We start from the raw sequence: 15,866 nt of genomic DNA, 5'->3' as shown, positions 1-15,866 counted from the left end.
CCCCACTAAAGGGGACCCCCACAAAAAAGGGATCCCTCAAAAAAGGGCCCCCCCAAAAGAGACCCCCCCAAAAGGGAACCCCCAAAAGGGACCCCCCCAAAACGGGACCCGCAAAAAAGGGAACACCCCTAAAAAAGGGACCCCCCAAAAGGGACCCCTCCAAAAAAGGGAACCCCCCAAAAGGGACCCCCACAAAAAAGGGATCCCCAAAAAAAGGGACCCCCAAAAAGGGACCCAACAAAAAGGGACCCCCCCAAAAAAGGGACCCCCCCAAAATAGGGACCCCCAAAAGAGACCCCTCCAAAAGGGACCCCCCAAAAGGGATCCCCAAAAAAAGAGACCCCCAAAAGGGACCCCCACTAAAGGGGACCCCACAAAAAAGGGATCCCCAAAAAAAGGGACCCCCCAAAAAGGGACCCAAGAAAAGGGACCCCCCAAAAGGGAACCCCCAAAAGGGACCCCCACAAAAGGGGACCCCCACAAAAAAGGGATCCCCACAAAAAAGGGACCCCTCCAAAATAGGGACCCCCAAAAGAGACCCCTCCAAAAGGGGACCCCCAAAAAAGGGAACACCCCTAAAAAAGGGATCCCCCAAAAGGGACCCAACAAAAAGGGACCCCCAAAAGGGAACTCCCAAAAGGGACCCCCCCCAAAAGGACCCCCCCAAAAAGGGCCCCCCCCAAAAAGGGCCCCCCCAAAAGAGACCCCCCAAAAACAGGGACCCCTCCAAAAAGGGACCTTCCCCAAAAGGGCCCCCCCAAAAGGGACCCCCCAATAGGGCCCCCCCAAAAGAGACCCCCCCTCCTAAAGGGCCCCCCCCAAAAAGGGACCCCCCCTCCCCGTGTCTGTGTATGGGTCCCCCCAAACCTCTTCTCCCCCCCCCAATGTGTTCGTAAAAGGGGGGACCCCCCCCCAATGTCTGTGTATATATGTATGGGGGGGGGGGCAGTGTCTCTGTGTGTCCCCCCAAAACCCAACCCCCCCCCCCCCCCAATTTAACCCCCTCCTCCCCACACTGTGTGTGTCACCTTTGGGGTCCCCCCAAAGCCATAAACCCCCCAATAAAGCGCCTCCCCCCCCCCCCCCACGACTCGAGTCATTGAGCCTTTGTTTGGGGGGATATCGGGATATGGGGGGGGCGATATGGGGCGATATGGGGCGATATGGGGGGATATGGGGGGGTATGGGGGGATATGGGGGGGATATGGGGGGATATGGGGGGATATGGGGGGGATATGGGGGGATATGGGGCGATATGGGGGGATATGGGGGGATATGGGGGATATGGGGGATATGGGGGGATATGGGGGATATGGGGGTGTATGGGGGGACATGGAGGGTAAATGGGGGAATATGGGGGGGAAATGGGGGGAATGGGGGGGGATATGGGGCGATATGGGGGGGACATGAGGATATGGGGGGACACCCAGATGGGACATGGGGGGACAATGGGATGGGACAAGGGGACATGGGGTCCCCATCTCCCCCATATCGCCCCATATCCCCATACACCCCCATATCCCCCCATATCCCCCATATCCCCCCATATCCCCCCATATCCCCATACACCCCCATATCCCCCCATATCCCCCCATATCCCCATACACCCCCATATCCCCCCATATCCCCCATATCCCCCCATATCCCCCCATATCCCCCATATCCCCCATATCCCCTATATCCCCCATATCCCCCCATATCCCCCATATCTCCCCATATCCCCCCATATCCCCCCATATCCCCCCATATCTCCCCATATCCCCCATATCCCCCATATCCCCCCATATCCCCCCATATCCCCCATATCCCCCATATCCCCCCATATCCCCCCATATCCCCCATATCCCCCATATCTCCCCCATATCCCCCCATATCCCCATATCCCCCCATATCCCCCCATATCCCCATCTCCCCCATATCCCCATATCCCCATATCCCCCCATATCCCCATCTCCCCCATATCCCCCCATATCCCCATATCCCCCCATATCCCCCATATCCCCCATATCCCCCCCATATCCCCCCATATCCCCATCTCCCCCATATCCCCCATATCCCCCCATATCCCCATATCCCCCCATATCCCCCCATATCCCCATATCCCCCCATATCCCCCCATATCCCCCCATCTCCCCCCATATCGCCCCATATCCCCCCATCTCCCCCCATCTCCCCCCATCTCCCCCATCTCCCCCCATATCCCCCCATATCCCCCATACACCCCCATATCCCCCCATATCACCCTATATCGCCCCATATCGCCCCATATCGCCCCATATCCCCCCGTGTCCCCTCCTGTCCCCGTTACGCGCCCTCCCCCCCCCCCCCGCTCCACCCCCTCCTCCCATCGTCTCCACCGAGAGGAGCCGAAAAAAGCCGAACCCGAGCGGAGTCGGAGCCGAAGGGATCCGGAAAGAGCCGAACTAAACCCGAACGGAGCCGAACCCGAACCCGAGCGGAGCCGAAAAAAGCCGAAGGGGGAAACCGAGCCCGAACGGAGCCGAACCCGAACGGAGCCGAACCCGAACGGAGCCGAAAAGAGCCGAAGCGGAGCCGAACCCGAACGGAGCCGAACCCTAAAGCGGAGCCGAACCCATCCGGAGCCCAACCGGGACCGAAGCGGAGCCGAAGCGGAGCGGGGAGGGGGGGGCGCGGGGCCCCCCGGAGGCCGCGGGAGCGATGCTGCGGCCCGGCCCGGTGAGTGCGGGACCAGTATGGACCAGTAGGGACCAGTAGGGACCAGTAGGGACCCCTGCATGCCTCCCAGTAAGGACCAGTGCCCCCCTGCACCCTCCCAGTATGGACCAGAGCATCCCTGCAGCCTCCCAGTAAGGACCAGAGCATCCCTGCATCCTCCCAGTAAGGACCAGTGCATCCCTGCAGCCTCCCAGTAAGGACCAGAGCATCCCTGCAACCTCCCAGTAAGGACCAGTGCCCCCCTGCAGCCTCCCAGTAAGGACCAGAGCATCCCTGCAGCCTCCCAGTAAGGACCAGAGCATCCCTGCAGCCTCCCAGTAAGGACCAGTGCATCCCTGCACCCTCCCAGTAAGGACCAGAGCATCCCTGCACCCTCCCAGTAAGGACCAGTGCATCCCTGCACCCTCCCAGTAAGGACCAGAGCATCCCTGCACCCTCCCAGTAAGGACCAGTGCATCCCTGCAGCCTCCCAGTAAGGACCAGTGCACCCCTGCAGCATCCCAGTATGGACCAGTGCCCCCCTGCAGCCTCCCAGTAAGGACCAGAGCATCCCTGCAGCCTCCCAGTAAGGACCAGAGCATCCCTGCACCCTCCCAGTAAGGACCAGTGCATCCCTGCACCCTCCCAGTAAGGACCAGAGCATCCCTGCAGCCTCCCAGTAAGGACCAGAGCATCCCTGCACCATCCCAGTAAGGACCAGTGCACCCCTGCAGCCTCCCAGTAAGGACCAGAGCATCCCTGCAGCCTCCCAGTAGGGACCAGAGCACCCCTGCAGCCTCCCAGTAAGGACCAGAGCATCCCTGCAGCCTCCCAGTAAGGACCAGAGCATCCCTGCAGCATCCCAGTAAGGACCAGTGCATCCCTGCAGCCTCCCAGTATGGAGCAGTGCCCCCCTGCAGCCTCCCAGTAAGGACCAGAGCATCCCTGCAGCCTCCCAGTAAGGACCAGTGCATCCCTGCACCCTCCCAGTAAGGACCAGAGCATCCCTGCAGCCTCCCAGTAAGGACCAGACAATCCCTGCAGCCTCCCAGTAAGGACCAGAGCATCCCTGCAGCCTCCCAGTAAGGACCAGAGCATCCCTGCAGCCTCCCAGTAAGGACCAGAGCATCCCTGCACCCTCCCAGTAAGGACCAGTGCATCCCTGCAGCCTCCCAGTTAGGACCAGAGCATCCCTGCAGCCTCCCAGTAAGGACCAGTGCATCCCTGCAGCCTCCCAGTAAGGGCCAGAGCATCCCTGCACCCTCCCAGTAAGGACCAGTGCATCCCTGCAGCCTCCCAGTAAGGACCAGTACACCCTTGCATCCCTCGTGGCAGAGACCAGTCCCTCCCAGTGCATACCAATCTCTCCCAGTACAGACCAGTCCCTCCCAGTTCCCCCTCTATTTCCCAGCATAGGCCCAGTCTCTCTCCAATTCTCCCCAGTTCAGCCCAGTTTAAGCCCAGTTTAGCCCAGTTCAGCCCAGTTCAGCCCAGTTCAGCTCAGTTCCAGCCCAGTTCAGCCCAGTTTCAGCCCAGTTTAAGCCCAGTTTAAGGCCATTTCAGCCCAGTTCAGTCCAGTTCAAGCCCAGTTCATCCCAGTTCCAGCCCAGTTCATCCCAGTTTCATCCCAGTTTCATCCCAGTTTAAGGCCAGTTAATCCCAGTTCATCCCAGTTCAGCCCCGTTCAGCCCAGTTCAGCCCAGTTTCAGTCCAGTTCCAGCCCAGTTCATCCCAGTTTCAGCCCAGTTTAAGGCCAGTTCAGCCCAGTTCAGCCCAGTTCAGCCCAATTCCAGCCCAGTTCAGCCCAGTTTCAGCCCATTTTAGCCCAGTCCAGCCCAGTTTCATCCCAGTTCATCCCAGTTTCAGCCCAGTTCCAGCCCAGTTCATCCCAGGTTCATCCCAGTTTCATCCCAGTTCATCCCAGTTTCATCCCAGTTCAGCCCAGTTCAGCCCAGTTTCATCCCAGTTTCATCCCAGTTCAGCCCAGTTCATCCCAGTCCCCGCAGGGATCCCCACTGGGGGGGTTGGGGGGTCCCCAGTGCCGGGGGGGGGGGGGGATGCGCGTTGCCATGGTGACGGTTGCCGCGGTGATGGGAGCTGTGGAGATGGGGGGGGGAGTGGCTGCGGCAAGGCCGGGGCTCCCCTATATGGGCCATAGGGACCCCCCCCCGCCCCATAGGGACCCCCAAAGGGGCTATAGGACCCCTATAGACCCCCTCTGTCCCTATAGGGGCTATAGGGCCCCTATAGACCCCCCCTGTCCCTATAGGGGCTACAGGGCCCCCATAGACCCCCTCTGTCCCTATAGGGCCCCCATAGACCCCCCCTGTACCTATAGGGACTATAGGACCCCCGATAGACCCCTCGGTCCCCATAGTGGCTATAGGGCCCCCATAGGCCCCCCTTTAACCTATAGGGCCTCCATAGATACCCCTGTACCTATCGTGCCTATAGGGCCCCCATAGACCCCCCCTGTCCCTATAGGGGCTATAGGACCCCCCATAGACCCCTCGGTCCCCATAGTGGCTATAGGGCCCCTATAGACCCCCCTGTACCTATAGGGGCTATAGGACCCCCCATAGACCCCTCGGTCCCCATAGTGGCTATAGGGCCCCTATAGACCCCCCTGTACCTATAGGGGCTATAGGGCCCCCATAGACCCCTCGGTCCCCATAGTGGCTATAGGGCCCCTATAGACCCCCCTGTACCTATAGGGGCTGTAGGACCCCCCATAGACCCCTCGGTCCCCATAGTGGCTATAGGGCCCCCAGAGACCCCCCTGTACCTATAGGGCCTCCATAGATACCCCTGTACCTATCGTGCCTATAGGGCCCCCATAGACCCCCCCTGTACCTATAGGGGCTATAGGACCCCCATAGACCCCTCAGTCCCCATAGTGGCTATAGGGCCCCCAGAGACCCCCCTGTACCTATAGGGGCTGTAGGGCCCCCATAGACCCCCCCTGTCCCTATAGTGGCTATAGGACCCCTATAGACCCCCCTGTCCCTATAGGGGCTATAGGACCCCTATAGACCCCCCTGTACCTATGGTGGCTATAGGGCCCCCATAGACCCCCTTGTACCTATAGTGCCTATAGGACCCCCCATAGACCCCTCGGTCCCCATAGTGGCTATAGGGCCCCTATAGACCCCCCTGTACCTATAGGGGCTGTAGGGCCCCCCATAGACCCCTCGGTCCCCATAGCGGCTATAGGGCCCCCATAGACCCCCCTGTACCTATAGGGGCTATAGGGCCCCTATAGACCCCCCCTGTCCCTATAGGGGCTATAGGGCCCCCATAGACCCCTCCTGTCCCTATAGGGACTATAGGACCCCCATAGACCCCCCTGTCCCTATAGGGGCTATAGGGCCCCCAGAGACCCCCCTGTCCCTATAGGGGCTATAGGGCCCCCATAGACCCCTCCCTGTCCCTATAGGGGCTATAGGGCCCCCATAGACCCCCCTGTACCTATAGGGCTGTAGGAACCCCCATAGACCCCCTCTGTCCCTATAGGGGCTATAGGGCCCCCATAGACCCCCCTGTACCTATAGGGGCTATAGGGCCCCCATAGACCCCCCTGTCCCTATAGTGCCTATAGGACCCCCCATAGACCCCTCGGTCCCCATAGTGGCTATAGGGCCCCCATAGACCCCCCTGTCCCTATAGTGCCTATAGGATCCCCATAGACCCCCTCTGTCCCTATAGTGCCTATAGGGCCCCCATAGACCCCCCCCCGTCCCTATAGGGGCTATAGGGCCCCCATAGACCCCCCCCTGTCCCTATAGGGACTATAGGACCCCCATAGACCCCCCCCTGTCCCTATAGTGCCTATAGGGCCCCCAGAGACCCCCCCTGTCCCTATAGGGGCTATAGGGCCCCCATAGACCCCCCCTGTACCTATAGGGCCCCCACAGACCCCCCCTGTCCCTATAGGGGCTATAGGGCCCCCATAGACCCTCCCTGTACCTATAGGGCCCCCATAGACCCCCCTGTACCTATAGGGGCTATAGGGCCCCCATAGACCCCCCCTGTACCTATAGGGCCCCCATAGACCCCCCCTGTCCCTATAGGGGCTATAGGGCCCCCATAGACCCCCCTGTACCTATAGGGCCCCCATAGACCCCCCTGTCCCTATAGGGGCTATAGGACCCCCATAGACCCCCCCTTTAACCTATAGGGCCCCCATAGACCCCCCCTGTACCTATAGGGCCCCCATAGACCCCCCTGTCCCTATAGGGGCTATAGGGCCCCCATAGACCCCCTCCTGTCCCTATAGGGGCTATAGGGCCCCCATAGACCCCCCCTTTAACCTATAGGACCCCCATAGACCCCCCCTGTCCCTATAGGGGGGTGTGTGTGTACATAGGGGGTGCGCACAAGTGTGCACACGTGTGCAAACTGCCCCCCCGTGCCCTTTGCACACTCCCCCCCCCCGCTGCCTCGCACGCTCCTCGTGCAAGCTCCGCCCCCCAGGCTGGCCCTTGCACGCCCACGTGAGCAAAAGGAGGTGCAAAGGGGGGAAATGAGGGGCAAAGGGGGTGTAATGAGTGTGTAAGGGGGTGAAATGGGGTGCAAGGAGTGTGCAAGGGAGGAAATGGGGGTGCAGGGAGTGCAATGGGGTGCAATGGGGGTGCAATGGGGCTCGAAATGGGGGTGCACAGGGTGTAAACGGGGGTGCAATGGGGGTGCAGAGGGTGGAATGGGGCTTGAAATAGGGGTGCAATAGGGATGCAATGGGGGTACAATAGTGGTACAATAGGGGTGCAATGGGTGCAATGGGGGTGCATGGGGTGCAATGGGAGTGCTACAGGGGTGCAATGGGGGTGCAATGGGTGCGATGGGGGTGCAGAGGGTGGAATGGGGCTTGAAATAGGGGTGCAATAGGGGTGCAATGGGGGTGCAATGGGGCTTGAAATAGGGGTGCAGGGGGTGCAATGGGGGTGCAATGGGGGTGCATGGGGTGCAATGGGAGTGCTACAGGGGTGCAATGGGGGGTGCAATGGGTGCGATGGGGGTGCAGAGGGTGGAATGGGGCTTGAAATAGGGGTGCAGGGGGTGCAATGGGGTGGAATGGGTGTAATAGGGGTGCAATGGGGGTGCAATGGGGGTGTAAGGGGGGTGCAATGGGGGCTGCAAAGGAGGTGCAATGGGGGTGCAATGGGGGTGCAATAGGGATGCAATGGGGTGGAATGGGGGTGCAATAGGGGTGCAATTGGGGTGCAGAGGGTGGAATGGGGCTTGAAATAGGGGTGCAATGGGGGTGCAATGGGGGGTGCATGGGATGCAATGGGGATGCGATGGGGGGTGTAAGGGGGGGTGCAATGGGGAATGCAATGGGGGTGCATGGGATGCAATGGGGGTGCAATGGGGGTGCAATAGGGATGCAATGGGCGTGCAATGGGGGATGCAGGGGGTGCAATAGGGGTGCAATAGGGGGTGGAATGGGGGTGCAATACGAGTGCAATGGGAGTGCAATGGGGCTTGAAATGGGGGTGCAATAGGGGGTGCAGTGGGGGTGCATGGGATGCAATGGGGATGCGATGGGGGTGCAATGGGGGTGGAATCGGGATGCAATGGGGGTGGAATGGGGGTGCAATAGGGGGTGCAGTGGGGGTGCAGAGGGTGGAATGGGGCTTGAAATAGGGGTGCAATGGGGGTGCAATGGGGGGTGCATGGGATGCAATGGGGATGCGATGGGGGTGTAAGGGGGGTGCAATGGGGAATGCAATGGGGGTGCATGGGGTGCAATGGGGGTGCAATGGGGGTGCAATAGGGGGTGGAATGGAGGTGCAATGGGGGTGCAATGGGGGTGCAATGAGGGTGCAATCGGGGTGCAACGGGGCTGCAATGGGGGTGCAATACGGATGCAATGGGGGTGGAATGGGGGTGGAATGGGGGTGCAATGGGGGTGTAAGGGGGTTGCAATAGGGATGCAATGGGGGTGCAATGGGGCTGCAATAGGGGTGCAATGGGGGTGCAATAGGGATGCAATAGGGATGCAATGGGGGTGCAATGGGGCTGCAATGGGGGTGGAATGGGGGTGCAATAGGGGTGCAATGGGGGTGCAATGGGGAATGAAATGGGATGCAATGGGGGTGCAATAGGGATGCAATAGGGGTGCAATGGGGATTGAAATGGGGGTGCAATGGGGGTGCAATGGGGATGCAATGGGGGTGCAATGGGGGTGCAATCGGGATGCAATGGGGGTGCAATGGGGATGCAATGGGGGTGCAATGGGGGTGGAATGGGGGTGCAATGGGGGTGCAATGGGGAATGAAATGGGAAGCAATGGGGGTGCAATAGGGATGCAATGGGGGTGCAATTGGGGTGCAATGGGCTGCAATGGGGGTGCAATAGGGATGCAATGGGGGTGCGATGGGGGTGCAATCGGGGTGCAATGGGGATGCAATGGGGAATGAAATGGGATGCAATGGGGGTGCAATGGGGATGTAAGGGGGTTGCAATAGGGATGCAATGGGGATGCAATGGGGGTGCGATGGGGGTGCAATGGGGGTGCAATCGGGGTGCAATAGGGGTGCAATAGGGCTGCAATAGGGGTGCAATGGGGGTGCAATGGGGGTGCAATGGGGCTGCAATGGGGGTGGAATGGGGGTGCAATAGGGGTGCAATAGGGATGCAATGGGGGTGCAATAGGGGTGCAATAGGGATGCAATGGGGATGCAATCGGGGTGCAATAGGGCTGCAATGGGGGTGCAATAGGGGTGCAATGGGGATGCAATGGGGGTGCAATCGGGGTGCAATGGGCTGCAATGGGGGGGTCGGCGGCGGGAGGGGCTGCAGCAGCAGCAGCAGCAGCAGCGGCGCGGGCGGAGCCTTCGGGGGCTGCAGCGGGGGGGGGGAGGGGGGGGATGGATTGGGGGGGGCTGCGCTGCAGCTGAGGGGGGGGCAGGAAGGGGAAAGGGGGGGTCGCAGGAAGGGGGGGGGGCAGGAAGGAGCCGGGGGGGTGGGGGGGGGAAGGCAGGAAGGAGGAGGAGGAGGAGGAGGAGGAGGAAGGCGGCGCGGCCGAGCGAGGCCGGGGGTGCGGGGTAAGGCCTGGGGGGGGGGCACACGAGCGTGCAAAGGGGGTGCAAAGGGGGGGGGGGAGGAGCTGAGCGTGCAAAAAGGGGAGCTGAGCGTGCAAAAGGGGGAGCTGAGCGTGCAAAAGGGGGAGCTCGGCGTGCAAAAAGGGGGAGCTCGGCGTGCAAAAAGGGGAGCTGAGCGTGCAAAAGGGGGAGCTCGGCGTGCAAAAGGGGGAGCTGAGGGTGCAAAAGGGGGAGCTGAGCGTGCAAAAAGGGGAGCTGAGCGTGCAAAAAGGGGGGGCTCGGCGTGCAAATGGGGGAGCTGAGCGTGCAAATAGGGGAGCTGAGCGTGCAAAGGGGGAGCTCGGCGTGCAAAGGGGGAGCTGAGCGTGCAAAGGAGGAGCTGCGGGGATGGCATGGGAGGGTGCGGGGAGGGTGCACGGAGGGCGTTGCACGCGCGCGTGCAAGGCGGGAGCGCGCCAGGAGCGCACAGAGGGGAGGGGGACGGAGGAGGGAGGCGTTTGCACGCGCGGGAGGGCGGGGTTTGCACGCGCTTGTGCAAGGCCGCGGGGGGGGGGGTGGGTGCTTGCACGGGGGCATCCATCCCCCCCTCATCCCTCTCACCCTCATCCCTCTCCATCTCATCCTTCTCCCCCTCATCCTTCTCCACCTTCTCCCTCTCCACCTCATCCTTCTCCACTTCATCCTTCTCCACCTCATCCTTCTCCACCTCATTGTTCTCCATCTCATCGTTCTCCATCTCATCCCTCTCCATCTCATCCTTCTCCATCTCATCCGTCTTCATCTCATCCCTCTCCCCTCATCCCTCTCCACCTCATCCCTTCTTCCACCTCCTCCCTCTCCATCTCATCCTTCTCCACTTCATCCTTCTCCACTTCATCCTTCTCCATCTCATCGTTCTCCACCTCATCCCTTCTTCCATGTCCTCCATCTCCATCTCCACCTTCTCCCTCTCCCCCTCATCCCTCTCCATCTCATCCCTCTCCACCTCATTGTTCTCCACCTTATGCCTTCTTCCACCTCATCCTTCTCCACTTCATCCTTCTTCCATCTCATCCCTCTCCATCTCATCCCTCTCCACCTCATTGTTCTCCACCTCATCCCTTCTTCCACCTCATCCCTCTCCATCTCCTCCCTCTCCATCTCATCCTTCTCCACCTCATTGTTCTCCACCTCATTGTTCTCCACCTCATTGTTCTCCATCTCATTCCTTCTTCCCCCCCATCCCTCTCCCCCCCATCCCTCTCCCCCTCATCCCTCTCCACCTCATCCCTCTCCACTTCATCCTTCTTCCATCTCATTCCTCTCCATCTCCTCCCTCTCCACCTCATTGTTCTCCACCTCATTCCTTCTTCCACCTCATTCCTCTCCATCTCAACCTTCTCCACTTCATCCTTCTCCACTTCATCCTTCTTCCATCTCATCCCTCTCCACCTCATCCCTCTCCACCTCATCCCTCTCCACCTCATTGTTCTCCACCTCATCCCTCCTTCCACCTCATTCCTCTCCATCTCCTCCCTCTCCATCTCCTCCTTCTCCACCTCATCCCTCTCAATCTCATCCTTCTCCACCTCATTCCTTCTTTCACCTCATCCCTCTCCACCTCATTGTTCTCCATCTCCTCCCTCTCCATCTCATCCTTTCTTCCACCTCATCCTTCTCCATCTCATCCCTCTCCCCTCATCCCTCTCCCCCTCATCCCTCTCCACCTCATTCCTCTCCACCTTCTCCCTCTCCATCTCATCCTTCTCCACTTCATCCTTCTCCACTTCATCCTTCTCCATCTCATTGTTCTCCATCTCATCCTTCTCCACTTCATCCTTCTCCACCTCATCCCTCTCCACCTCATTGTTCTCCACCTCATCCCTTCTTCCACCTTCTCCCTCTCCATCTCATCCCTCTCCATCTCCTCCCTCTCCACCTCCTCCCTCTCCATCTCATCCCTTCTTCCATCTCATCCCTCTCCCCCTCATCCCTCTCCACCTCCTCCTTCTCCATCTCCTCCCTCTCCATCTCATCCCTCTCCCCTCATCCCTTCTTCCACCTCATCATTCTCCACCTCATCCTTCTTCCATCTCATCCCTCTCCATCTCATCCCTCTCCCCTCATCCTTCTCCACCTCATCCCTTTTTCCACCTCATCCCTCTCCCCCCATCCTTCTCCACCTCATTGTTCTCCACCTCCTCCCTCTCCATCTCATCCTTCTCCACCTCATTCCTTCTTCCACCTTCTCCCTCTCCACCTCATCCCTCTCCCCTCATCCCTCTCCATCTCATCCCTCTCCATCTCATCCTTCTCCATCTCATCCTTCTCCACTTCATCCTTCTCCACCTCATCCCTTCTTCCATGTCCTCCATCTCCACCTCCTCCTCTCCCCCTCTCCCCCCTGACCCTCTCCCCTCTTTTCCAGCTCCACGCCGGGCCCTGAGGGCCAACGATGCCCTTTCACCATGGCCTCATCCACGCCCCTTAGGATGCGGCCGCCGTCGCCTCCTCCTCCTCCGCCATTCCTTCTCCTTCTCCTTCTCCTCCTTCTCCTCCTCCTCTTGGTATCCCCATCTTTCCCGGCTTCCGCTCCCACCTCCTGCCCGGCCGCCTGTTCCTGCAGCAACCAAGCCAGCCGCGTCATCTGCACCCGCCGCGACCTCCTGGAAGTCCCCGGAAGCATTTCCGTCAACACCCGATACCTCAACCTCCAAGAGAACCACATCCAAATCATCCGTACGGATACCTTCAAACACCTTCGCCACTTGGAAATCCTTCAACTCAGCCGGAATTTAGTCCGCAAAGTCGAAGTCGGAGCGTTTAACGGTCTCCCCAACCTCAACACGTTGGAGCTCTTCGACAACCGTTTGACCACCGTTCCCACCCAAGCGTTCGAGTACCTCTCCAAACTCCGCGAGCTTTGGTTACGGAATAACCCCATCGAGAGTATCCCTTCGTACGCCTTCAACCGCGTCCCTTCTTTACGCCGCCTCGACCTCGGCGAACTCAAACGCTTGGAATACATCTCCGAAGCCGCTTTCGAAGGGTTGGTCAACCTCCGCTACTTAAATTTAGGGATGTGTAACCTCAAGGAGATCCCAAATTTAACCGCTTTGGTCCGATTGGAAGAATTGGAACTTTCCGGTAACCGTTTAGGTCGCGTCCGACCGGGATCTTTCCAAGGCCTCGGGAGTTTGAGGAAGCTATGGTTGATGCACGCACGCGTGGCGGCGGTGGAACGCAACGCATTCGATGACCTCAAAGCTTTGGAAGAGCTCAATTTGGCCCATAACGAATTGGCGTCGTTACCGCACGACCTTTTCGCACCGTTGCACCGTTTGGAACGCGTTCACCTCCACCATAACCCTTGGCGGTGCGATTGCGACGTCCTTTGGTTGAGTTGGTGGTTGAGGGAGACCGTTCCCAGTAACACCAGTTGTTGCGCCCGGTGTCACGCGCCGCCGCCGTTACGCGGGCGCTATTTAGGCGAGTTGGAACCGGGGCACTTCACCTGTTACGCTCCGGTTATCGTCGAACCGCCCGCCGACCTTAACGTCACCGAAGGAATGGCGGCCGAGCTCAAATGCCGTACCGGAACCGCTATGACGTCGGTGAATTGGTTGACGCCCAACGGGACGTTAATGACTCACGGTTCGTACCGCGTCCGTATTTCCGTCTTACACGACGGAACGCTCAATTTCACCAACGTCACCGTGCAAGACACGGGGCAATATACCTGTATGGTGACCAACGCCGCCGGTAACACCACGGCGTCGGCAACGCTGAACGTTTCGGCCGCCGACGCCGCCGCTGCCGCCGCCGCCGCCGCTACGGGATACACCTATTTCACCACCGTCACCGTGGAAACCACCGACGCCGGCGGCGAAGAACCATCCCCGCAAACATCATCGGCGCCCACCGCCGGGTGGGATACATCCGGCGTTTCGACGGCGTCTCCGTCCACGCGAGCGACGGGGAAACCCTTTACGGTGGCCATAACGGCGGTGGCGTCATCCGGCGGCGCCGGCGGTGGTCTCCAAGATTTGGATGACGTCTTGAAGACCACCAAAATCATCATCGGGTGCTTCGTGGCCATCACCTTCATGGCCGCCGTTATGTTGGTGGCGTTCTATAAGTTACGGAAGCAACACCAACGCCATAAGCATCACCGCGGCGGCGGCGGCGGTGCCGCGCGCGCCGTGGAGATCGTGAACGTGGAGGATGAGTTGTCCGCCGCCACCGCCGCCGGTGGTGGTGGTTGTGGTGGTGATAACCGTTTGGCGTTACCGGCGTTGGAGAGGGATCACCTGGAGCGTTACGCGGCGTTGGCGGCGCATTACGGTAACACCGCGACGGCGGCGGCGTTGGGGAAAACGCCGCTGCTCAACTCCGTGCACGAACCGCTGCTCTTCAAGAGCCCTTCCAAGGAGAACGTTCAGGAGACGCAGATCTGAGCGCGGCGGCGGCGGAAAAAAAGGGGGGTTTGGGGGTGCGCGAGGGCGGGAGAGGAAGAGGGGTTCGGGGCGGGAAGGAAGGGGGGGAAAAAGGGGGGATTGAGGCGCGAAGGAAGGGGGGAAAAGGGGAAACTGAGGCACGAAGGATGGGGGGAAAAGGGGGATTCGAAGGGCGAAGGATGGTGGGGAAAGGGGAAACTGAGGCACGAATTAAGGGGTGAAAAGGGGGAATTGAGGCGCGAATTAAGGGGGGAAAAGGGGGAATTGAGGCGCGAAGGAAGGGGGGAAAAGGGGGATTCGAAGGGCGAAGGATGGTGGGGAAAGGGGAAACTGAGGCACGAATTAAGGGGGGAAAAGGGGGAATTGAGGCGCGAAGGAAGGGGGGAAAAGGGGGAATTGAGGCGCGAAGGAAGGTGGGAAAAGGGGAAATTGAGGCTCGAATTAAGGGGGGAAAAGAGGGATTCGAAGCGCGAAGGATGGTGGGAAAAGAGGGAATCGAGGCGCAAATTAAGGGGGGAAAAGGGGGAATTGAGGGTCGAATTAAGGGGTGAAAAGGGGGATTTGAGGGTCGAATTAAGGTGGGAAAAGGGGGATTTGGGGCTCGAATTAAGGGGTGAAAAGGGGGAATTGAGGCGCGAAGGAAGGGGGGAAAAGGGGGATTCGAAGGGCGAAGGAAGGGGGGGAAAGGGGAAACTGAGGCACGAATTAAGGGGGGAAAAGGGGGAATTGAGGGGCGAAGGAAGGGGGGAAAAGGGGGAATTGAGGCGCGAAGGAAGGTGGGAAAAGGGGGATTTGAGGGTCGAATTAAGGGGTGAAAAGGGGGAATTGAGGCGCGAATTGAGGGGGGAAAAGGGGAAACTGAGGCACGAAGGATGGGGGGAAAAGGGGGATTCGAAGGGCGAAGGATGGTGGGGAAAGGGGAAACTGAGGCACGAATTAAGGGGTGAAAAGGGGGAATTGAGGCGCGAATTGAGGGGGGAAAAGGGGAAACTGAGGCACGAAGGATGGGGGGAAAAGGGGGATTCGAAGGGCGAAGGATGGTGGGGAAAGGGGAAACTGAGGCACGAATTAAGGGGGGAAAAGGGGGAATTGAGGCACGAATTAAGGGGGGAAAAGGGGGAATTGAGGCGCGAAGGAAGGGGGGAAAAGGGGGATTCGAAGGGCGAAGGAAGGGGGGGAAAGGGGAAACTGAGGCACGAATTAAGGGGGGAAAAGGGGGAATTGAGGCACGAATTAAGGGGGGAAAAGGGGGAATTGAGGCGCGAAGGAAGGGGGGAAAAGGGGGATTCGAAGGGCGAAGGATGGTGGGGAAAGGGGAAACTGAGGCACGAATTAAGGGGGGAAAAGGGGGAATTGAGGCGCGAAGGAAGGGGTGAAAAGGGGGAATTGAGGGGCGAAGGATGGGGGGAAAAGGGGAAACTGAGGCACGAATTAAGGGGGGAAAAGGGGGAATTGAGGCGCGAAGGAAGGGGGGAAAAGGGGAAATTGAGGCGCGAATTAAGGGGTGAAAAGAGGGATTTGAGGCTCGAATTAAGGGGGGAAAAGAGGGATTTGAGGCTCGAATTAAGGGGGGAAAAGAGGGATTTGAGGCGCGAATTAAGGGGGGAAAAGGGGGATTTGGGGCTCGAATTAAGGGGTGAAAAGGGGGAATTGAGGGTCGAATTAAGGGGTGAAAAGGGGGAATTGAGGCTCGAATTAAGGGGTGAAAAGA

At 59.5% G+C, this 15,866-nt stretch overlaps 1 protein-coding gene across 2 annotated transcripts; it reads left to right on the top strand.

The window, feature by feature from the left end:
* The first annotated feature begins 2,449 nt into the window (after positions 1 to 2,449).
* On the top strand, positions 2,450 to 14,177 carry LRRC4B (leucine rich repeat containing 4B). Of its 2 annotated transcripts, none has more exons than XM_054052315.1 (2): positions 2,450 to 2,697; positions 12,127 to 14,177. In XM_054052315.1, the coding sequence occupies exon 2, from the start codon at positions 12,167 to 12,169 to the stop codon at positions 14,153 to 14,155; it is 1,989 nt and encodes a 662-aa protein (XP_053908290.1). In that variant the 5' UTR covers positions 2,450 to 2,697; positions 12,127 to 12,166; the 3' UTR covers positions 14,156 to 14,177. The 2 variants fall into 2 exon arrangements, with proteins under 2 accessions (XP_053908290.1, XP_053908291.1); XM_054052316.1 differs by lacking the exon at positions 2,450 to 2,697 and adding an exon at positions 9,654 to 9,722.
* The last annotated feature ends 1,689 nt before the right edge of the window (positions 14,178 to 15,866 follow it).

The sequence above is a fragment of the Cuculus canorus genome, chromosome 33 (assembly GCF_017976375.1).
Source record: "Cuculus canorus isolate bCucCan1 chromosome 33, bCucCan1.pri, whole genome shotgun sequence".
Lineage (NCBI taxonomy): Eukaryota > Metazoa > Chordata > Aves > Cuculiformes > Cuculidae > Cuculus > Cuculus canorus.
The sequence above is the reverse complement of the archived record's forward strand: the minus strand, read 5'-3'. Positions and strand labels throughout refer to the sequence as shown.

What these genes read in the sequence shown, in the direction of transcription:
- LRRC4B (XM_054052315.1), top strand. Translation starts at nt 12,167, where the DNA reads ATGGCCTCATCCACGCCCCTTAGGATGCGGCCGCCGTCGCCTCCTCCT.